Raw genomic sequence first — 24,093 nt, 5'->3', positions numbered from 1 at the left:
CCCCGGCACCCCCTCCCTCTCTGGAGAGCCGGCGCGTAGGACCTGGGGCGTGCGGCGTCAGGGACGCGCGGGCACCTCATCCTTCCCTCCTTCCTACACTGTTGCTACTTTTCGCTGAGACATTCCAGCTTCTCTTTCCCTTCCGTGAGTCCCTCCTTCCCTCTCCTCGGAGCCCCGAGCGGCCGCCGCCGCTCCCGCGTCCCGAGCGAGCAGGGCGCGTGCGCGCGCGGACGCGGGCGCGCGGCCGGCGAGTCCCCGCGCTCCCTCCCCCTCCCGCGCCTCTATAACTTGGCTGGCGGGGAGGAGGCGCCGCCGGAGTCGGAGGGCGGGGAGCTCGGAGGAGGGAGCTCGAGAGTTGTGGAGACTAGTGACTGGGAGAAGTCGCAGCCCGCTCGGCTCGGCTCTTCCCGCTCCCCGTCTCGCGCTCACACGCCTCCTCCGCCTCCCGCCCCATCCGGCGCCCTCGCTCCTTCTCGCGCGCGGGGCCCCTGCCGGTGCTCTCCGGGTCTCGGCGCGGCGGGGGCGCCCCGGGGGTGCCCTCGCCCTCCGCGCGGGGCGGACGGGCGGCGGGCGGGATGTGGCGCCTGGTGCCCCCGAAGCTGGGCCGCCTGTCCCGCTCACTGAAGCTGGCGGCGCTGGGCAGCCTGTTGGTGCTGATGGTGCTGCACTCGCCGTCGCTGCTCGCCTCCTGGCAGCGCAACGAGCTGGCCGACCGGCGCTTCCTGCAGCTCAATAAGTGCCCGGCGTGCTTCGGCACGAGCTGGTGCCGCCGCTTCCTCAACGGGCAGGTGGCGTTCGAGGCGTGGGGCCGCCTGCGCCTGCTGGACTTCCTCAACGTGAAGAACGTCTACTTCGCGCAGTACGGCGAGCCCCGCGAGGGCGGCCGCCGCCGCGTGGTGCTCAAGCGCCTCGGCTCGCAGCGCGAGCTGGCGCAGCTCGACCAGAGCATCTGCAAGCGGGCCACCGGGCGGCCCCGCTGCGACCTGCTCCAGGCCATGCCGCGCACCGAGTTCGCGCGCCTCAACGGCGACGTGCGGCTGCTCACGCCCGAGGCGGTGGAGGGCTGGTCCGACCTGGTGCACTGCCCCTCGCAGCGCCTGCTCGACCGCCTGGTGCGCCGCTACGCCGAGACCAAGGACTCGGGCAGCTTCCTGCTCCGCAACCTCAAGGACTCGGAGCGCATGCAGCTGCTGCTGACGCTGGCCTTCAACCCCGAGCCGCTGGTGCTACAGGTGGGCGCGGGCGCGGGCGGGGGCGCCCTGCGGGGTCCGCGGGCACGGCGGCGGGGTGGCTCCGCGGGCGCGCGCGGCCCGCTCGGACCCGCCCGGCTGCGGGCGTGAGGAGGGCGCGGCGCGGGGGCCCGGGGCGCTGTGCCGGATGCGGAGGGCGACCCGGCCGGGGCGAGTCGGCCGTGTCACCTAGACGCGGGCGCATCTGGGCTTTGACTGCGGGTCCTTCAACGCCGGAGGGAGCGCGTCTGTGCGCTCCCAAAACGTGTCTGCGGCGAGTTGCCTCGGCTCCGCTCCCCGCCTGCGGCTGTGCCGCGGACGCAGGCTGCCCCCCGCCCTCGGACCCCTGGGCTCTTCCCATGTGCTGCTGTGCCGCGTTTGCGCTCCCCTTCGGTACCCGCGTGGGCGGCCTAACTTCGGCCCCAGAGTCTGTCTTTGTCTTATTCCTTATCTTGTGTGACCTGGCAGATCGTTGGGGCAGCCTGTTTGGGGACAAGCTGGCGAACATAGGGTCAGAGAATGGGGACTGTGGTCAGGGGTGGGGTTAATCCACGAGCCGGGCTTCGGGTGGGATTAGGAAGAGGAAAGAGTAAGATATCGATGGACTTGGGGCTGGGAGGGTTTAAGGCCAAGACGGACGTTTTCATCCAGGTCCTGTGACCTGCCCTATCCGTCTGGTAATTTGGCTGCAAGAAGGAGGTGAAATGTTAGGCCCGGGGGAGAAACCGGGGAAGGAGATTCTCACCTCTCGCCTCGTTGAGTTATTGGCTCTCTCGTGACTTTATTTTGAAAACAAACGTGCCTATTAGGGGAGTAGGTTGCGATCTTTTTACTGGTGACAGCAAAAGAGAAAACAAAACCCCAGGAAACTGTGTCTATCTTTGGAGCAGTTAACTGAGTTTCTACACATTCCGACCCGGCCTTAGCGCGGTGTCCTTGGATAATGGTTACAGCTGTGGGGTTGTGATCCCTCCTGATAAGCACAGGGGAGGCTACCCTGCTCCTTCTCCATACCAGTTTCGCAGTATTTCAGATACAAGGGAAAAGGGCATGACTGAAAATCAATCACAAGAAATTCAGGTATACTTCACGCCCTTTCTGCACTGCTAAGAATGTCACTCATGCCTGGGGGGTTTGTACAGGGTTTTGTTGTTTTTTTAAATCTAAAGTGCACGAATAGGAATGTGCAGTGTTCATTTGTATTGCTTTCTTTTCTCAAGTTCTCTGCTGCCCAACTTAGCTGAGAGAAACCAGTTTTGTTTGATTAGTTTAGCCAAATAATTTTAACACAAAATAAATACTTTGCCTCAAACAAAACTTTAGTGTGGGTCTTAGTAAATTTTAAGGTGTCATAGGATATATGTAATGGGTCGGATTTAAAGTACAGATTGTATATTAAATACTGCTCTGATAGTGAATGGTATGTAAAACTGGTTTAAATTTCCTCGAAGAAATTACTTTATTTGGTAATTTCAAAACTAGTCAACCTCTAAAGCTTAAGTCCATATTTATGATCAATACATTTGATTTTTTATTTAAGCTGCCTTTTCTCTTTGAGAAGTAGGTGTTTATGTTAGCAAGGTTGGCCCCAGGAGACAGCTTTATCAGTGTAGTTTGCTGAGTAGATAGTCCGTCAAATTCTCTGGGACCCAAGAATTTAGTAAGGAGCTATCTTAGTAATACAGATTTTCTGCACTTAGAATAGTGGCTGCCTATTGACAGATTTTTATAGAGTAATTCGGAGTATTGATGTATTAGAAACAACTATTTTAAGAACACTGTATCCAGTTCTTTATAAACATCATGGCATTTGAACATGAGAAACTTTGCCATTTGATTTGCACTAAGGTAAATCTGCTTTATTTGAGAAGCTTTTATATGTTTTGAAGTTTGAAGTTGTCTTGGCATTTTCAATTTACTTTATAGTTGAGATAATCAAGCGTGCTTGTATCTTGTTTTCTGATTAACTCTTCCCTCAAGCTTATTCTTTCTTCCTCAGTTTTCATCTTGCATGATAAACAACTTTTAAAAAATTACGGTTACATTCTTGTAATGTAAACTTAGTGACACAGTTGCTCTGAGTGGGTAGATGGGCTGTAAAGAGTTTGTTTTTAGTATGTGAGGAAATACATGTATCAGCATTGTTGACTGTGACATTTGTAAATTGCATTTTTAATTTAGGCAGTCCAGTTCTATAGCTAATCACATGCTGTGTGAAATATAAATGTGAGGTCTGAATACCAGTCAGTCATATTGGTGTGCTTATTTTTTTACCTGCTGAACAAGCAAGTAGAATAAGAAAACTCATTTTTAAATAAGAGATCTTCATAGAACCACTTCATCTTTGGTAACAACTAGTGAGTTACCAAGTACGAACAACATAATTGAGGTTTGATCATGGTATGAAACCACCAAAAGGAAAGGAATCTTAAAATTCTGTGATTAGGTACAGAGATTGTTACGTTTGAAGTCAAATCATGATGTTCATTACTTTTTGTTAGCTAGACAAAGGTATACAATTTTAGTATTTATACAAATTTCTATAAAACTGTTAGTAGCCGTTTATGGTAGCATTGGGATATTAGTTGATAATGGTAGAAAAACTCGCTCAAATTTGGCTCTCTATTTATATATATTTTTAAAAATATTTTTAAGAGTACAAGTGTGTGTTTATAGCTTAAAGAGGAACTCACTTTTTTTTCCAGGAGAGGGAGCTACTTATGGAATTTTTGAACAGTTGGTGATAACTAGATTTTCCTTATCTTTTATTGTCCAAAAATTAACTACTTCGGGAAAAAAGTCTTTTGAACTGACTTCATTAAACCATTCTTAACAAAAGTTCCAATGTAGTAAACATGCTTCCAAAATAAACATTTAAAAATCTCCTTTGATAAGGTACTAAAGAAAGAACTGAAAAATATATATGATTTAACCCATTAAACTTGTCTCTTCTGATTTTAAGGAATAACAAATTAAAGTTTCTGTTATGCCTTGAAAGGAGACGTGAAAGGTATGAAATGTCCATAAGATATATTATGCACATACGTTATCTATGTGAGGCTATATTGATTTGTAATATAAATTTCTCAATATGAAATAGTATGAAAGTACAACTCTCTTCCCAGTGTTGGATAGTTTTACTATCTTACAGCAGCTTCTCTAGCTCTAAGGAAAGTTGTTCTGCCATAGAATTATTATCTTCTAAAAAATTTTATAGACATCAAGCAACAAGATAACGCTAGTACCTTTAGCTTCTACTGTGATGCCTTCTTTTCTTCGTCACGTTTTTACTTCACCAATAAGTGTATTTTAATTACAAGTATGCCATAATCCTGTGAAAAAAATTGGGGAGAGGGGCTTTGTTGATTTTTATATTGTGTAATAATATTCTTGGAATATTAAAAAATTGAGATGTTGAAGTATTTGGCAAAATGGCAAGATGTTTTCTGTTATTTTATTGACAAATTTTTTACTAGTACTTGTACTTACCTATTCTTGAATTTTAGAAGTTGTGGGCATGGGAGAGAAAAATGCTCTCTGAGTTTCCTGAAGCCCAGACTGTATCTCTGACTTTATGACCTGGAGATAGTGAGGATGGTCTTGTCTATAGAAATAAAGAAGGCTCTTGGTTATTTAGGGGGAAGGAGGTGAGAATTTGTTTTACTATTATATTTATAGAACTTTATTTGCCTTGAATTTTCTGAATCATAGTTTTAATAGGATTTCCCTAATTTTTACAATATGTAGCTATCATTATTTAAGCTATGGGTTTTAAGCTTTCATTTCAGTTCTTGTAAATGACATAATATATGCAAAATGCTTTATATAGTGCCTGATGCATAGTAAGCACTCAATAAATAAATGTTAGACATTAAGGTAAAAGTGACTTTGTCTAGTGCATTTGATCAGCTGTTTTGAAGCTTGTTTGTAATATGAATCACCTTCAAAACAGTTATGATTCTGACTATCAACCATACCTTTAGTTACACTGATTTAGTCCATTCCTATGTTACAGGATGAATTTTTACGGAAAACTTTGAGTGAATGTTATTATTTTTGTCCTTAAAAATAATTTCTGTAGGGGAAGAATATATTTTTAAGGTACACTGCCAAAGACGTAGTTTTTGAAGTAAACAAAAGATTATGGCCACTCACCTAATTGTCTGTCTTTGGACAAGTTGATAAACTTTTTTTATGGGACTCACTTCTTATAAAATGAGACTATCGGATTAGATCCTTTCCTTTTTAGCAACAACATCCTGTGACTCTCAAACTCTTGACTTGAGAAATTATTGTTTTTCTACTTCTCTTCTGAGCTTAACTTTAACTGGGTTTAAGCTCTTCTAAAAGGGAATTGGGGGATTTTGGTACTTTGTCCCTGCTAGGGGGATGGGTTGGAGGCCAGAATGGATAACCCAGTTTCAAGCTTGTCTTCCTACCCCCAAATTTTTACACATATGAAATCAGATTAAAACAAAACAAAAACCAGAGACTGCCTTTGAAGGAAAGAATATGAAGCTAATGGTAGCCAAGGATCTTGTAGAGCGATAGCATCTAGAAAGACTGTCTCAGGAGTTTCTTTTCCAGCAAAAGCTTAAGGAGCCACCTACTTCTCTCCCATTGGCTGCTGCTGTTGTAAGTACGTTCCCAGATTTAGGCTTCAGAGATGGTTCTGACTAGAGATGGTTCTGACTGCTCTGAAGAGAGCACTTTTTATCTAGTAAATTCATAAGTTTAAATCTAGAGGGTTTTTTTTCTAGTTTTTCATCGAAGTTTCATTGACGCTTTTGACACTTGATCATCCTTCATGAAAAAGCAAAAAAAATTAATAATAGAATACTTCTGCGTACTGCAGGTCCAAAAAAGGAGGAGACTTTTATTTTGGAAAGACTGTAGAAACAGTGAGCCTTAGGAAAGCACTACTTCCAGATCAGTGGAGCAAAATCATTTGACACCCAGGCCTATTTCTGGATTTATCCACACCCTTTGACCATTATTAATTCTGAGGTCCTTTCTGTACTTTTGCTAATCTTTGGACTATTTTCCTTCATATTTCCGCCACATGGGTCAGCACATATTCCTCGTGAGTGTTGGTGCAGAAGAGAAAGCCTACTTTTCAGGGATCTGCTTTCTGGACATTGGTGGTCAGTTTCTCAGGGGATCATCAGACTGCTTTTTATTCTCTCTTTTTCTGACTTATGGTCTCTGGCCTACTTCCTATATTGGTGTCATCACTGCTGACTCTTCACAGAATGCTGATATTTTTTCTTTCTTCACTTTTCACTCATTATGTATATATTAAACTAATATGGCCTTAGAATATAAGCCGTGCAGTTTTCCTGTGCACTTGAAGAACTTTAGGAAGTGATGGTAAAATGTCTTAAGACTAGTTTATTACTAGTAAATTACTAGTTTAAGATGAGGATAGTTATTCATCCTGGTCATAGACTCTGACAGGTTTTAAATTATGTAATCAAATTTTTTATCCAATATGTATGTCTTTTTTTTTTTTAAATACAGATTCTTGATAGGAAGTTATCTGTGAAATACTTGGAAGCTCTTTGGACTTATAGTCCTGGACTTAGAATCAGAAAAACTGAGTTTTATTTGTTCATTTGGTAAATAGTCTGTTATAAGGCATTTGGATGGAAAAGATTTTTCTAGGCAGCACGTAGCTTACTGTGTAGGAGGTAGGTCATATAAATGACTAATTACAATCAATATAGCATAATAAGTCCTACAAAAAAAGATACCTGCATTCTGTCAAATGACTCATTTAGGGAGGGATGTCTGGGTGTATCTTCATAGGAAGATTTCACAGAGTAATTGAGTTCTGAAGGATAAGTGGGATTTTGCCCATAGGTAGGGGCCGGAAGAGTGGTAGGGGCAGTACTGAGTTAGCATTCTGTACTACCACAGAGTTGTTGGATGCCATTGAGCAAGTCACTTAATGTTTCAGAGCCTGAGTTTTTAGACAGTAAAATGGGAATGTTAATACTTATCCAACAGAATTGTTTTCAAGATTAAAGGAGATAGGATTATTCAGATAATATATGTGAAATATCTTCAATTATAAAATTTTTTATAATTACTACTTTCCAAATCAGCTAATTCCATTTTTAGACAGCTATAGTTGTTGAAAAGTTCTTTAGTACATTATGTTGACATCTATCTTAGAAATAGATAAATTTTACTCTTCCTATGGCCAACGTTCAGATGTTACCCCCTTGATATATACACATATTATAAATGCCTAGGTTTTTTGGAATAGTAATTAAAAGGGGGCTTAGGGATTTGTCCCATATGAAGTACAGTGAATTGAATGAATATTGTGGGAAACAAGATTTAGATAAGGATTCAGTAATATAAAGCAAACAGTTTAATTTTTCTCTGTAAATCATTATTACAGGGTAATACTTCTATTTAGTACAGTGATGAGTGATAATTTTAAAAATAGAGGTTAAGTCTAGGATATTTATAGGCATTCTTAGACTCTGAGACAGAATCTTAAAAGATTTATTAATTGAGGCAAGTATGAGGCTTCAGAGTCTTCATATTTGGCCTTTCTAGTGCTCATTGGAGTTTTCACTGTGACGTGAGGAGATCTGACAAGAATTATGTGGCATTGCTCAGTAGTGCCAGGAACTGGTCTGTACCCCCCTGGGATACAGGCCAGGGCACAGTTTGTGCAGCCTTTGCTTTCTGGGGCATTAGGTATGGGCAGCAACCAAAGAACAAGGTGATTTTGGATTTTACATACTATAAAAAGAACAAAGCGGACTCCTGTGATGGAGAACTGGATTGGGGATAGAATACTTTCAATTGAGTGGTCAGGGAAAGTGACGTTTTAGCTGAGGTGTGAATGATGAGAAAAAGCTAACGGTGCAGAGTTCTGAAGGCAGTGTTTTTAGGCGAGACATATGGCAAATTGAGAGGCCCCAAAGCAGGATCAAACGTGAGAGTAGGGAAGCATAGTAGAATATAAGGTCATAGAGGTAGGAAAGGCCCATATTCTATATAGCCTTGTAACCATGCTTAGTGAGTTTAAGATTTCATTTTCAGAGCAATGGGAAACAATGGAACTGTTTTTCGCAAGGCCTGGTTTGTGGAAGATGGATTATAAGGAGTACGAGAGGAATCAGGAAGACTTTTGCACTAGCTTGTGGGAGAGAGCTTGGTGGTTTGCATTGAGATGATTGCAATGGAGGTTATGAAAAGTGGTCAGACCCAATGCATTTTGGAGGAAGAGCTCACAAGGCTTGCTGATGGGTTAAGATACGAGGGAAAGGGAAAAATAAAGGACATCTCCTGGGTTTTTGGTCTGAGCAACTACTGAGTGATGATTCCTTATTATGATGTGGAAGCCCAGAGGAGAGAGAGACTGTACTACTAGCAGATATTTTGCTGTTCTTCTGAGGGACTCTGTTAATTTAGCTTGTGTTTTAAAGGAACCAGAGAAGTTAGTACTGTTTTACTTTGCAGACTGATGAAAGAAGTTGGTTCTTGACTAAAGAAAGTAAGGTAGCATTCTTAGGTTATTGGGTCCAAAAGAAGCTACTATATCTTTTTTCTTTCTTTGACATTTTGTTTTATTGTGAGTCAGTGTTTGAGTATGGTTTTGGTAGGTATATATTTCAACTTCGAAATGTGAATCACAGTTGCTGTGGTTGCGAGAGAAGGTAGGAAAGGGTCAGTTGATTAGTAAATTTATGCGTATTTAAAATTGATGGCCAAGTGATTTTTTGTTGTTGGGGGAGAGCATTTCTTAAGCCATTTATTCTAAAAGATTATTTATTTCTATTAAACTTAGGTAGTCTTTTTGTTGTTGATGTGTTTTGACATTCCTTTCCAATTTTAGATACAGCTGTTGGACACGATATTCAGTGAAATAACACAACCTTGCTATTTTCAAGGCATTGCTTAATATTGTTGGAATTCTAGGTGGGTGGAAAATGGCATTCAGAAAATTATTTAATGAAATAAATGGTACATATCCTGTGACTTGAACATCTTAAGATTATTAAGATCCTATAGTATTTGCAATGGATTTTGGCCACTATTTGGCGATATAAATTAAGAAGCTGAGATCTTTGAGAAATTTTAGAAGAAAGTAGGTAACCTTTAAATCATCCCAGTAATTTTACTATATTCCCCCTCCAGACAGTTCACAAAACTGTGAACACATTAGTCTGTCACCAGTACAGTTGACTAATCTCTGTGAACAGCTGTTATAACATGCGTTACTACAATGGGATTTTGTTCAAATTTGAGCTGTTAAAAATAATTTTGAAACTTAGATTGAACCTTTAAGCATTTCCTATGCTTTTGATACGTTTACTTTCTAAAAGTGTTTTCAAGGGTAGATTTGGTGTGTGTGTCACAATGCCTGTTCTGTAGGAAATGTATAACCAGCTTTTAGATTGTATGTTTTATTAATAGATTTTTTTCAAGTCACTTTCTACTAGGAATTTCTTCATTTAAAAACAAGGTCTTTTATAATAACACATCTCTTCTTTAGGCAAACTGCAAAGTTATGTTACTTTTACTGGAGTGTTGTGATGTAATAAATGACTATAAAATATTTTATATTTCTTGTATGAAAGGAATTAGGACCTTTTAAATTGAGTATGCAAACCCTACTTTTGGTCATGTAAGGAGCCAAAAAAGATAATGGAACACAAGCGCTTTAGAGTTGACCTTATTTTAATCTATCAGTTTCATGCCATTCACTATAAGTAAATTAATTAATAAATCCAAAAGGTGTTGTTTTATATATTTTTACTCATACATCGCATGTTTCTTCATGACTGTGTTCTGACATAATAGAATAAAATGACTTATGGATCTGGTAGGCCAATGGCTGTTGATCAAAGGGTATTGTGATATTATAAAAACTTGTTTTTTAGATTAACGTTATATACCACCAGGATATTGGTTAATTCCAGTATGTAAGATGTTTCGGAATGTAAGGGCTTTGACATATATTTGTTTTTTTCATTGCATGTAGACCATATGGAGGAGTTTGTGTTTTATTCTGTAAGTGCCACCATGGGCTGGTCCCTACCTCCTTCTCCAGACTCCATTACCCTCAAGCCATTTCTTCCTCATTCATTTCACTGCAGCTGCTTTGGCCTTTCTTTTCAGTTCTGAGAAGCCAGCTTCTGGCTCTGACATGTGCCTGGAACATTCTTACTGCCCCATCCCCAGTCTGTCTAGTATTGTACTCATCCTTCAGATCTCAGCCTAAGTAGCACTTCCTTAGAGAGGCTGCTCTTTACTCTGCAATCTAAAATAGGTCCCTACTCTTCTTTTTCAACACAGTCTACTTTTCAGTAATTTGTAACAAATTCTGTAATTTATAGTTTACATGTGTTTAATAACCATCCTCTCACCTCAGGCTGAAAAAGCTTCCTGAGAATAGGAACTGTATTTTATTTACAGCAGTTTACTTAGCATTTCATGGTGGAGTTAGGCTAGACCTAGGATTTTTTAATTCAAAATTTGTATTCTTTTCATTCCACCGTTAAGTCTCTCGCTGCCTTTTTACTCTAGCTGCTTGTAGTAGTCGTTGAAATGTAGGTTAACAATCCCTTATCTGCAATTTCAAATTTAAAAACCTGCAGAAAAATACATTTTGTCAAATTAAAAAAAAAAAAAACAAAAATGAAAACTCATGAGGTAATTTACGTGCTTTATCCCATTTCGGATGAATAAACTTAACTACGTTATTTTTGCAGCATAAAAAGTTTTCTTGTGGGGTGCCTGCCCCAGACGCTCCTGGAGGTGTTGCATCATATGAGCGTGAAATCTGTGCACTGTTACCTCCCCAGAATCTGAAAACTTCTGAAATAGAAGGATGTTGGATTGAGGGGCTGTATTAGCCTGACTTCGCCTCTGACCACCCCTTGAGACTTTAGGCGGAACACTTAAACTGTGCTGATAAGATTGAACTGGATTTACAACTCAGGTCCCCTGCAACTTGACAGTTCTTAGATTTCACATCCTCTTTGTTGATCACCTAAACTATCAATACATAGGTGACAGGTTACTTACAGATTTAGAATTCACTTTGTAGTGCTTACCTATTGTAAAATGTAAGCATTTACAAATTACAATGCTGTATTGATGTGTATGCATGTTAACAAAAAAGTTTTACATTTTTTGTGATTTTAGTGCTTGTGGATGCCCTAGACATTTCTCATAGCATTGAGCCTTTCTCAAGTTTCATAGCTAGTTTATATATTCCGTTGTAAATTAGAAACTGCTAGAGGACAGTTAAGATGTATTTTTTTAACTCCTCCACTTTATATGGGACGCCGCCACAGCATGGCCTGACAAGCGGGGCATTGGTGCGTGCCCGGGATCCGAATCCAGGCCGCCAGCAGCGGAGCCAGTGCACTTAACCTCTACGCCACGGGGCCGGCCTCTGTATTTCTAATTTAGTGGTTCTTTGGCTGTATTTGGAAGGTGTTCATTATTTGTAGATGCCTTTCAGTAGATGGTACGAAAATAAACACGTCTTTTGATGAATATCTGGGTGTTTTATTTAACAGATTTAAATAGAAAGTATCAAAATGTTTTGGTAAGCAATTCTTTATGAAGTAGTTAAATCTACAAAATACATGTCATACTTGTTTTCCTTTGATCCTTGGATTGCCCTGATGAATGTGGTGGTACAAATATTATTCCAGCTTCACGGAGGAAGAGACTAAAGCTCTAAGAAGTTTTGATTTTGCCGTGGTCACACAGCTAGGGAGATGCAGAGGTGAAGGTAGACCTTAAAAGCCAGTCTTGTGGGGCCAGCCCAGTGGCACAAGTGGTTAAGTGCGCACGCTCTGCTGCGGTGGCCCAGGGTTCCCCGGTTCGGATCCTGGGTGCGCACCGCCGTACCGCTTGTCAGACCATGCTGTGGTGGCGTCCCATATAAAGTGGAGGAAGATGGGTATGGATGTTAGAGCAGGGCCACGCTTCCTCACACACATACACACAAAAGCCAGTTTTGTGATGTCAAGTCCATTATTCTACTTATATACTATATTGCCCTTTAAATATAGAAATTTTATAAAATATTACTCACCATAAAGAATATAAAATATCTAGATTTTCTAATCTTTTCTGTAATATTAATTATGTACATTTTATGTCACCTTCCTTTTCTCCTAAAATGGAAGAAGACCTTGATGGTTTCTTTTACTTGTTTCTGAAACCTTGGTTTTAAGCTACTGTCAATGCGTATAGTATTGTTATTAGTATTATTTGAGTTTTATGATATCCGAGAAGTAGCTTGCAATTTTCTGTTACCAAAAAGAAGATACCTAGGCGTGGTGATTTATCTTAGGTTTCATATTCAAAGTACTTTTTATTTTGTAAATTAACAGTGAAGGCATTTAATATTTGTCTAAATCTTAGGAGTCAACCATGTTTGGCTTAATGCTTAAATTTCCATTTTTAATTTTTACATTGGTAGTAATACTCAATAGATGTTGTCTTTGGGTGGTCACCAACTTAATTAAAAAAAAAATACAGTAATAGAAAAGTAAATATGTAGTTTTATAACTGTTTTGTGCCTTTGTACAGTCTTAATCTTTAATATTTAGTTTTAAAAACTTTACATATTACACTTCATGACATACATTTAAGCCTCATGAAAAGCCCTGGACGGTTAATTGGAGTGCCTCCAGTCCAATTAGAATTTAAGGACCATTTCAAGTTTAGACTCCTTCCTTCAAATGAAAAGTATTTGTACATATTTTTTCAATTGTAAATAACTCATTATAATATACACATTTTATTTGATTACTTTAAACTTTGTGCCTTTTGTTCTAGGCAATTTGAAAAAAATGATTTTAAGGTTTGGTTTAAAATAAAAAGAGGTGGACCTCGGCGGTAAACATGTTATGCTAGCTGCTGTGTTTTATGCACCGTGGGAGTTTGGTAATCAGGAAGTAAGAAGTTGCCTTTCTTGTTGCTTGATATATTTAACAAATCCAAGCCATAACATCTTAAAATTTTCTCTCTCCAGCTCTGCTTGACTATGGTAATTTGGTTCTAAGCCAGAACTGTTTTAAATACAAATGATAAATATTTTGGCTTCCTTTGAGCATTTTCTTTGTACTACAGTGTGTTCAATAGAATTCTTATTAATGAAATCCGACTATTTTGATTATACAATGAGAAATTCTTGTCATATGAGCAAGTGGTGTGAATTCATTTATTAAAATTCTTCCAAAAGATTAGGTAGCAAACTATATGAAAGAATTGTAGTGCTCTTCTTAAAATGAGGCATAACAGGATTTCAGTTAACATTGTCAGAAATCACTGTATGAATATAAAGTTGCTCAATATGACATTTGTTCATATATTTTATCCTCTTCTATGAGGGAGTTGGGTAATGAAGTGTATATTTGACTGTCGTTTGCCAGTTGGAAAGGCTCCAAACACAAGGAGGCGTTTGTACATGTGCAGATGTTGGCAGGGTTCCCTTTTCTCCTGTTGTCAAAGACCATTTTACTTTCACAAAGATATGTTTGTATCTGTTCTACAATATGGCATGTGAATAATACACCAATAGTGTATAGAGGAATTTTTTGTTTTACTTTTTGTGTGACAAAACTATATAATCTCACATATTTACTTGTTTTTAGTGCTTTCCTTTTTGTGTCAGGGACTTTATACATCAATACTTGTGGGAAGCAGTTAAATCTTTTGTAATCATTTTGTCTAACTAAATTTTCAAGATCATGGAGGTATTTTAAGTTGGGAAGAAAAGCTGAAAATAACATATGGTTAGCAAACAGTTTTTGCACTTCACATTGGATATGAGCAATCTGTCACTTTTCCCAATGCCCAAAAGAAGTAAAAAATTCTCAGGTATAAGATTAAAAATGTGCTTTCCTCTGATTGCTAAAGAATCAGTAGATGCTATCTCTGAACTAAAATTGAATTAATTCATTTACTATATTTAAAGATTCCTACTATCATATCTAAATTTTTAATTTACACGATTATTGTTTTATCACAAAACTGCAGACGTTAAAATTTAAAATAAAAAGTATATATACAAAGAACAAGTACAGCTATTGTGCATTGATAGAGTTGAAAGGAAGCACAAATGAAAATAGGTAATTATGGATGAAGTTCTAAAAATCTTTTGAAGTTGATAAAAATTTTAATGTAAGGATATTATTGTTTTGTCAATTTTATAAAAGCTCAGGGTAAAATTAATATTACTTATTTTCTTAACAGATCCAAGAAGAAGAGCCTCATCTCTAGCTCTTTTAATGTATGTAGATTGTTCCATTTTTAGCAATAGAAGTAGGCGACATTTATATTCTGTAGTGTTTTACCGTGTTTCCCCTGCAGTGTTTGTGTAAACATCTTCTTCCCATAATTTTTTTTTTTTCCAATTTAAGGAAAGGTGCCAGGCTGAAGGAATGGCTCTTAAAACACACCTCTGGTCACCTGATCTTCCAAGAAGTTGTTTTAAATATTACTTCCCATCCTTATGCACCCCAATGCTCATTTTGTAGTTGGGCGTTTTAGCACTGGAAAGTGCCTTAGATAAAGCCTGTCATTTTAGTTAACTTGAAAATGACTTGTTCGTGGTCATGGAAGGCTTTTTTTTTAGGATGTTAATCCTCCCAGTAGTTACACAATCCATTAGAAAACCTTGCTAAGATTAGGAGAATAAATAATTTTTAAGTTGGGCTAAAGGTGAACAGAAAATGTGGTGGCAGTGGAAAGAGAAACAAGACTAACTTGGGACCAAAGGCACTTGGAGTGGAGGTTGCATTGTTAGGATATCAGATTGCTCTTTACCAACCAGTGGGTGTAGGTTAAAAGACACTCCCGAGAATCCTTCTCTGAATTCCACCCCTGCCTGCTTCTGGACTAGGCAAGGCCTCTGTTAAATGCTCTCTTGGGACCTGCATCACTTCTTAGTAACTAACACTTAATATACTCATAATTATTTGTTTGGTATCTGTCTTCTCTTCTAAAATTTTTATTTTAAAGACTCTGTTTAATTCACTCTTATTGCCAGCATAGCACAGTGCCTGGTGCCTGGTAAGTACTTGCTGGCTAATAGGCCTTCAGTGCTGTCCATTCAAAAGAAAGCCTCTGTTGGTTGTACTTACACAGGAAAACAAGATAAAGGAAAGCAAACATACTTTTAGATTTGGTAATAAAGAAGGTATCTTGTGTTTTGTTGATCAATTTGGTTCTGAGATTTTGATAAGCGAGACTTATTCTATTTTAGCTTTATAATGTAAAGTTATCTATTTAAAAAATTTTTTTCAGGACCATGGTAATGGTATGAGTTAGAAAAGAAATCAAGTTTATCTCTGTTGAACTACTGAAGATAACAAGAAGATCCAAGCTCTTGCCTAGTAGCAGTCTTTACTGAGAGGATCTGGGGATAGACCTAGGATGTCTTCATCAGACTCACTTATAATGTTAAGATAATTCTTTTTGTAGAGTTTTCCATCTGATGAAGGTTGGCCTTTTGCAAAATATCTTGGAGCTTGTGGAAGAATGGTGGCTGTAAACTATGTTGGAGAAGAACTGTGGAGTTACTTTAATGCACCATGGGAGAAACGAGTCGACCTCGCTTGGCAATTAATGGAAATAGCAGAGCAACTTACAAACAATGACTTTGAATTTGCACTCTACCTCCTGGACGTCAGCTTTGACAATTTTGCAGTTGGTCCTAGAGATGGGAAGGTAATCATTGTGGATGCAGAAAATGTGTTGGTTGCTGACAAAAGGTTAATTAGACAAAGTAAGTATATAACTTTTAGATTGGTTTTTTGTACATGTTTTTTCTATGTCAAAATATTTGCATTTATATGAAGCAGACCTTTAATTTTCTCCTTAGATGGCAACCCGGTATCTTTCTTTGTTGTATTTGACCAGACTTAGTAAACAAATACTGATTTATTATACATACACTTGTACTCTTAGTCAAAGTTTCTCCGTATTTAGTAAAATGTTGTTTGGGTTCACATGGACACAGATCCACTCTGTGTGTGTGTACACATGTCTTTTTCATACAGTCTGCTATATTCTGTGGTTTAGGAGTCGAAGGCAGAATTAAGTTTTTATGTAGTTACAGCCTACCAGAGAGACTGTACTGTGTTCATGGAGGCCTTATTTTTCTGTAGGATCTGATGTTCTGTGTTCCATTGTTCTATGGGGTCTTTACAGTGATTTTTTTTTTCTTTTAACCATTTAGATGGTTCCTAGCGCTGTAGATCACTAACTTTGGTTTGATATATTACATCTTACCCACGACTTTCCTCTCCATTTTTTTGTGAGCTCTTTGCAGGATAGGTGGGCAGAGCGTCTGAAGTGTTTTGAAAATTAAATGCTATGGAATTTTAAAAGTGTCAGGGACATAGCCTGTTGTTCTGTAACTAATCTGCTTAGTAAGAGAAACCGAAGGGTTGTTGCTTGATGGTGTAAGGGTCTTGTATTTTTAATCCCCTCCTCTCCTCTCCCATCATATGAAGATCTTTCATTGTACGGAGACCAAAAATTTGTGGCACCTGGGGAATGCAGTGACTGTAACAGCAATATATTAGAGTGAGGCGGACGTACTTTTTGCATGATCTTAGCTTGATCCTGTTAAATACTTGATTTTTCCCAATGCCTTGTTCTGATTCCATGCACACCAAACTACTTTGTGATAGTTTCTTGACTTGCTGTGTAGATCCTCCCACAGGGAGTGGACGCCCTGCTGGTATACTTCCTTCCCCACTTGCCCCTTCCCACACTCCTGAACGTGGCAGCAGCTTACACCATGCTTTTCTTTTTTAAAGTGTGCAGTTCAGTGGTTTTTAGTAAATTCACCGAGTTGTGCAACTTGCCTAAACTTTTAAAATTTTTACTCCAGTGTTTTTAAAAATAATTTTTTGTCAGGGTTTTTTTTTTTTTTTTTTTTGATATCAGCTAATTCCTGACCTTGAGTAAATACAACCATACATTGTATTCCTGCATCTGTATTCGTGCATTTCATACGGTGAGCATGGCTCTGTGCTACCTTAGCTCTGGCCAGTTCTTTTTATTTTTATTTATTATTTTTTTTATTTTATTTATTTATTTTTTTCCCCCAAAGTCCCAGTAGATAGTTGTATGTCATAGCTGCACATCCTTCTAGTTGCTGTATGTGGGACGTGGCCTCAGCATGGCCAGAGAAGTGGTGCGTTGGTGCGCGCCCGGGATCCGAACCCGGGCCGCCAGCAGCGGAACGCGCGCACTTAACTGCTAAGCCACGGGGTCGGCCCCTGGCCAGTTCTTTTTAAATGTCTCATGGTGGGGCTGTCTAAATAGCCATGTTGCAAAAGCCCATATCTATTTATTCGCCATCTTTTTCTGAACTTTTTCTAGTAAATGACCTTTTTTTTCTTCACAGGGAAATGGAGGTTTTGCTGTGGCAACTCCCTCAGTGTCCTTTCCTTTATCAGCTAAACTAGTAAAATTCATCCCTCTTTTTCAGACAGAGCAGATCCATCTTTGAGAACTTGTTGCATGAGTTATCTTCTTAACTTCCCACCCCCCCTCCTTAAAATTTTCTCTTACCTCCCCATAAATAAGTCTGTTTATAAACAAGACTCTTTCCTGTTTTCCCTTTGGTTTCAACTGTTTTTTTTTTTAAAGTATTGCTTACTCTGCCTGTGTCTACTACCTCAGCCTCCATTTGCTCCTCAATGGCTTAGAACTTGACTTAGCAGCCTGCATTACCATTAGCAACCACTTAATTGGCAAATTCATGAAGTGACTGATTAGTAAACTTCCTAAAATTCTTCCCTCCTTTGGTTTCCTTCCACTTACATGGTTCCTTTTTAAAAACAAATCTGATCTTATCACTCCCTTGCTTTATGCTTTTAATGACTTCTCATTGTTCTTCAAGTAGCAGGCAGTCTCCTTACCAGGGCATACTCAGCATGACTTGGCCCTCTTCTTCATTTTTAGTACCCTCTGTCCGTTGCCCTTGATGCTTCAGCCACACTGGCCTTGTGGTTTCTTGAATGAACCTTTCCACTTCTGGGCTTTCCCATATACAGTTTCCTCTGCCTGAAGTGCCTCATCTCTCCTCCATATACAGCTAGCTGCTTATCGTTCGAGCCTTAGCTTAAATGTTACCTCTAAGAGAGATCTGACCACTATATCTGACAGTAGAGATGGTTTTTTCTTTCATAAACCTTTCTACTGTTAGAAACTGCTGTTTCCTTCGTAGCATTTCCTATAACTTATGACAGATAATGTTTGTTTATTTACTTGCTTAATGTCTGTTTCATATACTTGGTTGTAAGCCAGTGAGGGCAGGAACCATGTGTTCTCTCTTCTGTTTGCCATCATGTACCCTTGTCTGCCGTGAAGTAGACATTCAGATAATTATTTGCTGAATGAGTGAGTTTCTTTCACTAACCTCTCCTCTGCCAAACCCTGAAGTTTCAAGGTTCTGCCCTCAGTCGTCTTTTTTTTCTTTGCTTTCAACATGCTTGCCAATACACTTCAGCTATTCTCTTGGCTCCATTAAGCACTTGTATGCCGATGCGTTCTAAATATTGTTCTGTACCTCTGACTTCAAAGTCGATATAGTATCAAGTCTATTTCTAGTTGCATATATGACCTGACCACCTAAATTACCTCATAGCTACTTTCTATTTACTCTATATTTATATATAAAATATTAACAGTATTGTGTTAATAATGTCTGCCTTGTCATCCAGTTAGAACCTTAAACTTTACTCATACACTTACCTGTTAATTTTTGTCTCAAATGTTTCCACAATCTGGCTTTTTTTTCTGGACCTTCTTTAGTTGCTGTCATCATTTTAGTCCCTCCAGTCTTCAGCGCGGAGTTACCTCTCTATAAAATAAACCATGGTCATGACCACACAGGTACAACCTATTTCTCTAGCCTCATCTGCACCCCCTCTCCAGATACCACTGTGGCTCACACTCTAGCCACAGGGAACTTATTGTTTGCTGAACCAAATAGACCAATCCCTAAAGTCCATGCATTTGCACTTATCATACCCTGGGCCTGGAATGCTGTTTTCTTTGTTTTAAGACCTAAGACCTCAGATGTTCTCCCCTCTGCAGCCTTCTACAGCCCCAGGCAGAAGTACTGCTTCCTCTGTGCTCTGTAGCATGCGTCATACTTCCATATGGCACTTCCTCTATGTGATGGAAAGTTTCCCTCTAGACTGAACCCTTCAGTAGTGGGGACCTTGTCTAATCCCTCTGCCTGGCATTGTTGGACTCCCAATAAATGTTTGTGTATAAATATATTTAAATGTTTAAAATTATAATACAATTTTAAGAACAAATACTACTATGTTAATTAGTGAAATGTTATATTTTGGGAAACAATGAAAACTTTTTAAAATGTATTTTTCTCTTTCTGCTTTTTCTCCTTTCACAGATAAACCTGAAAATTGGGATGTATGGTATGAAAGCAAATTTGATGACTGTGATAAGGAGGCTTGCTTGTCATTTTCAAAAGAAATTCTTTGTGCTCGTGCCACTGTGGACCACAATTATTATGCTGTTTGTCAAAACCTCTTATCCAGACATGCCACCTGGCGTGGCACTTCTGGAGGACTCCTTCATGATCCGCCAAGTGAAATTGCCAAAGATGGCCGACTAGAGGCCTTGCTGGATGAGTGTGCCAACCCAAAGAAGCGCTATGGCAGATTCCAGGCTGCAAAAGAACTGCGTGAATATCTAGCACAATTAAGTAACAATGTGAGGTAGTCTATGGTGGACTTTTCTCTTCTCCATTTAAATATCACTGGCTAAAATTAAACCACCAAAACCTATCTGGAAAAATGAAATTTGGAAGTAATACATTCAGAGGGTGATAAACTTGCACTGATAGATCTATTGTTAACATCCATCAAAATAAGACATTACTTCAAAAATCACATGATGCTTCTGCAAATAAGTTTCTTCTTACACTTTGGAGACTTGAGCTATCATTGACTGCTTTGCCCCCTGAATGCCTGAGTGGATTAATGAATATTGTTAAGCTATTGGAAATGAGTCTGATAGTTACATTGGCTTGTGTATCAAAAGGTACTTGGTACTTGACTTAGTTTGCATTACTATCATGATTTTGTGAATCTCGTGCATTTACTTTGAATGTCAAGTTAGACTGGCCTGTTTTATAGGCCACTTTTCCTTCTGGTGTGTAAGGGTTTTTTTTTTCATTTTTATGTTTTTGTAATAAGTTTTACACATTCAGGTTACTGTAGGCGTTCATTTAAATTTGGTCTAGTCTTCATTCAGTGCTATGTGCGGTACACCTTTACCGTTAGGGCAGGATTCCCAGGTTTACTGTGTTTTTTCAGAATTTGAGTATTTTATTATGTAAATACTTTTCTTCCTACTTTCTGTGGTTTCACCATTGCATGAGATCATTTAAGGTTATTTAACAGTTACATCCCTCAATGCCAATAATTATAAGTGTACACTAAACATAAAGTTTGGCATATGATGCAGAATGTCATTTTGTCCTTTAAATGGCTTTGAGAAGAGTATACTAGCAGTCTACATCTTGATGTTAATTTTGATTAAGAAAAAATAAAAACCGAGTGTTTTTCAAATGCTAACTAGTCCAAGATGGTAATGCATATGCCAAAGAAATATTAGACCTAGTCCCATGGTTAGAATTTAAAATTGGTCACCTACTTATTCTTACTATCCCACTCCCAATACTTTAACTCTGTCATTATTAAATTCAAATCTCCCTGGTTATTCTTTTGTGTTCAAAAATTCAGCCACTACTTCCAAGCATATGTAACTTAAAGATATCCTACCTTTTATTCATTGGTACTTTTGCAAAAATTAACGTGGTAGTCATAATTTGAGTTTAATCAGGCATCGTAACTTTTTATTTATTGATAGACCAGTAATTTTTACTATAAAGCAGACAGTTTAGCCAGTCTGCCCAACTTGGTCTTCATTACCCCATTGTTAAACATCAAAACATCAGATTTAAGTATGTGGATAAAAATTAACAAATGTGTGAAATTTATGGGCTATCTTTAAAAGTTACAGTATATAAATTGACTATCACTAACATAAGTGGTATTTTTCTGTTTGAAATTATTACTTTTGTTTATAACAAAGTTTGGTGTAGTGTGCAGTATTTAGTTCTAGACTGACTTTATTCTAAATCAGAAAGTGATTAAAATATGCACAACCAAAGCCAATTTTTTCTTTTCATTCATTCAAGAACTATTTATTGAGCATCAACTCTGTGCCAGGCACGGTACTAGCTGCTACACACTCTCTGAACATGACATATGGTTAAGTAACTTTACAATGATTATCAAATACTTTAACGTAGGTATTTCTTAAGTTGAAATAGCATTCATTAAATCAGGATGATGCTTTCATGTTATTTTACTGTTGTGATGGAAATTCTACTTGTACCATCTATAACTGGGTTGCTACAAAAAGGGCAGGATGAAATCAGTAAAGTTAATCCGAGTTTAAAAACTGGAAGGAGAAGGGTAAGATCTCTGCCATTATAAAATAGATTGTGTTATGTTAGTTTTTATACATCAGTACATTACATATATTAACTAGCCCTCAAAGAAACATTTTAGTGCTGGAAGTTTTACAAAGCTGACTTTTTACAACTTTGGGAAACCTTTGAGGGGAGTAGGTGAAATTACTTGTCAACGTTAACCGCTTACTCAAAACTTCAGATAAAATACACATTTTCAAAACAGAGCACCTTTTATATTTGATAAGTATTCATTACAAACCTTAGAATGCTAGTCACAGAGGGGCTGTCTTTCTGTGGTTTAGCAAACATTTATCTTACTTTTTGGAGGAGTGATTGTGATTGCAGAACAGGAAGTGAGAAGACACTGCCAGCAGTGATTGCTACTTGAGGTAGTTTTTTATAACTCCCGTTTCTGCCATGAGATTATGTAGAATTTCCTTTTATCTTTGGAGAAGGTTGAGGAGAAGATAGTAAAAGAATTAGGAATTTAAAATTACAGGGAAAAATATGTATGTGAAAAGCAATAAATATTTTGTTCACTTTGCTATCAAGATGTTCACTATCAGATATTTATTATACAGCAGCAATTTATATTTTTAATCATTGCCCATTAATAGACGCAGTAAAATATTTTTGAATCAGACATTTGGGGTTTGTATGTGCATTAAAATTGTCTTTTGTACTGTAAGTTACTGTTTAATTTGAATATTTTATCAGAACTGTCTCCCTGTGCCTTTATAATATAAAGTTGTTTCTACAACTTTTAATGATCTTAATAAAGAATACTTTAAGAATCACACTTTTCAGACTATCTCTTCAAATATCAAAATTTTTCTTGAGTGGAAATTGAGGTTGTATAGATAAGTTGTTATTTTTTTCCTCTTGTTTATTTTGATTTAATTTTCAGAAACTGGTTGGGTGTGAGTTGGACTTAAGGTGTGTGTGTTTTCTTCTGTTTTTCTGTTTAACTTTTACTACTAAAATGGACTTAAAAAAAGCTTCATTGTGGAATTTTTCAAATGTATACAACAGAATAATGAACAATAGTATAATTACGGTTATATTAACTTCAAAAGTTAGCAACATGTGGCTGAACCTGTTTCGTCTATACTGTAACTTACTTGCCCCCAGCTTATTTTAGGCAAATCTGAAAGATGTTATTCGATTCAGATGTCCACATTAGGCATTTTCTCCTCCAGCAAAACCACAATACTATTTCACGTCTGAAAAACTAACAGTAATATTTCAATATCAGGAAGCTCTCAGATACCACCGGTGTTTTCTCAGAAGCTCTAGATCCAACTGCAGGGGTTCTAAACCACTGGCTATATATACCTGATGATCAATAAGGATAATAACATGGACTGAAACACATTAAGTGTGTAAATTATGCATTCAAAATAACAGCAACCCAAAACAAAACAAACCAACTCAGTCACCTTTAGAAGGATATTGAGGAATTATTCTGAAAGTGGTAACTTGGAAAGAAAGATGCATTTATCCTGCCTTACCCCAGGATCATCAATAATTGAGGGGAAGAATGTGTAGCATATGTAGAATTATTCCAGTTAATAAATGCAGAAGTGTTGCTAGAATGTCACAGTTTTGCAGTTTCTAATGAGTTGGCAAGAGCTGGGCAATGATCATCGATGGCTGCTGAAGCTATTAATTGAAAAGTTGATGAAGAGCTTAATATGGATGGATCAGGATGGCAACACCTGAACTCATTGGTCAGTCTTAATGAAGTGCCTTCTAATATGACTCAATGAAGAGTACCCAGCATCACCTATGAAGCATCTTGCTGGGGGTGGGGGATGGAGGTGGGGAGGGCAGATGTGATCAAGCCCCTAGATCTATCCATTAATGGGAAATACATGGCGCAAAGGAACATGTCAAAGCACACCCTGGGGACGCAATCAACAAAATCCAGAACATGGGCAATTCTACAGGATAAATGACTTGGTTTTGTTTAGCAAAGGAAAGGAGGGGGACCCTTTACATTAAAAGAGACTTAAGTAACACATAAATAAATGCAGATGTCACCTTTGTATCCTGATTTGAACAAATCAGCTTTAAAACAAAGCAGAAACAGATTTGAACAGCTAACAATAAGGTGAATGTCTTGGATGACCTCATCCACTTTAATTTTGCACTTGCTTTAATATGTGGAAAAATTCTAAAAGTACTTGTTCTATACTAAATGAGCTATAGTTTATTATTCTGAACTAAGTTAGCTATATGTCCAAGTTTTAGATAAGAACATTTTAGTTCTTTATCTTTTAAAAAGTTATTTGCCAACGGTCACAAAATAGTGGCCGACCTGGGGCTCAATGCCGATAT

The 24,093-nt window shown here is 38.6% G+C and overlaps 1 protein-coding gene across 1 annotated transcript; it reads left to right on the top strand.

Moving 5' to 3' along the window:
* The first annotated feature begins 61 nt into the window (after positions 1–61).
* On the top strand, positions 62–22,552 carry DIPK2A (divergent protein kinase domain 2A). The gene is made up of 3 exons (XM_004419280.3): positions 62–1,232; positions 15,705–16,008; positions 19,660–22,552. Exons 1-3 carry the CDS (start codon positions 576–578, stop codon positions 19,989–19,991), a joined length of 1,293 nt encoding a protein of 430 aa, XP_004419337.1. The 5' UTR covers positions 62–575; the 3' UTR covers positions 19,992–22,552.
* The last annotated feature ends 1,541 nt before the right edge of the window (positions 22,553–24,093 follow it).

This window comes from Ceratotherium simum, chromosome 5 (genome assembly GCF_057802395.1).
Source record: "Ceratotherium simum simum isolate JZ-2026a chromosome 5, ASM5780239v1, whole genome shotgun sequence".
NCBI lineage: Eukaryota > Metazoa > Chordata > Mammalia > Perissodactyla > Rhinocerotidae > Ceratotherium > Ceratotherium simum.
Note: the sequence above shows the minus strand (reverse complement) of the source record. Positions and strands in the feature narration are given on the sequence as shown.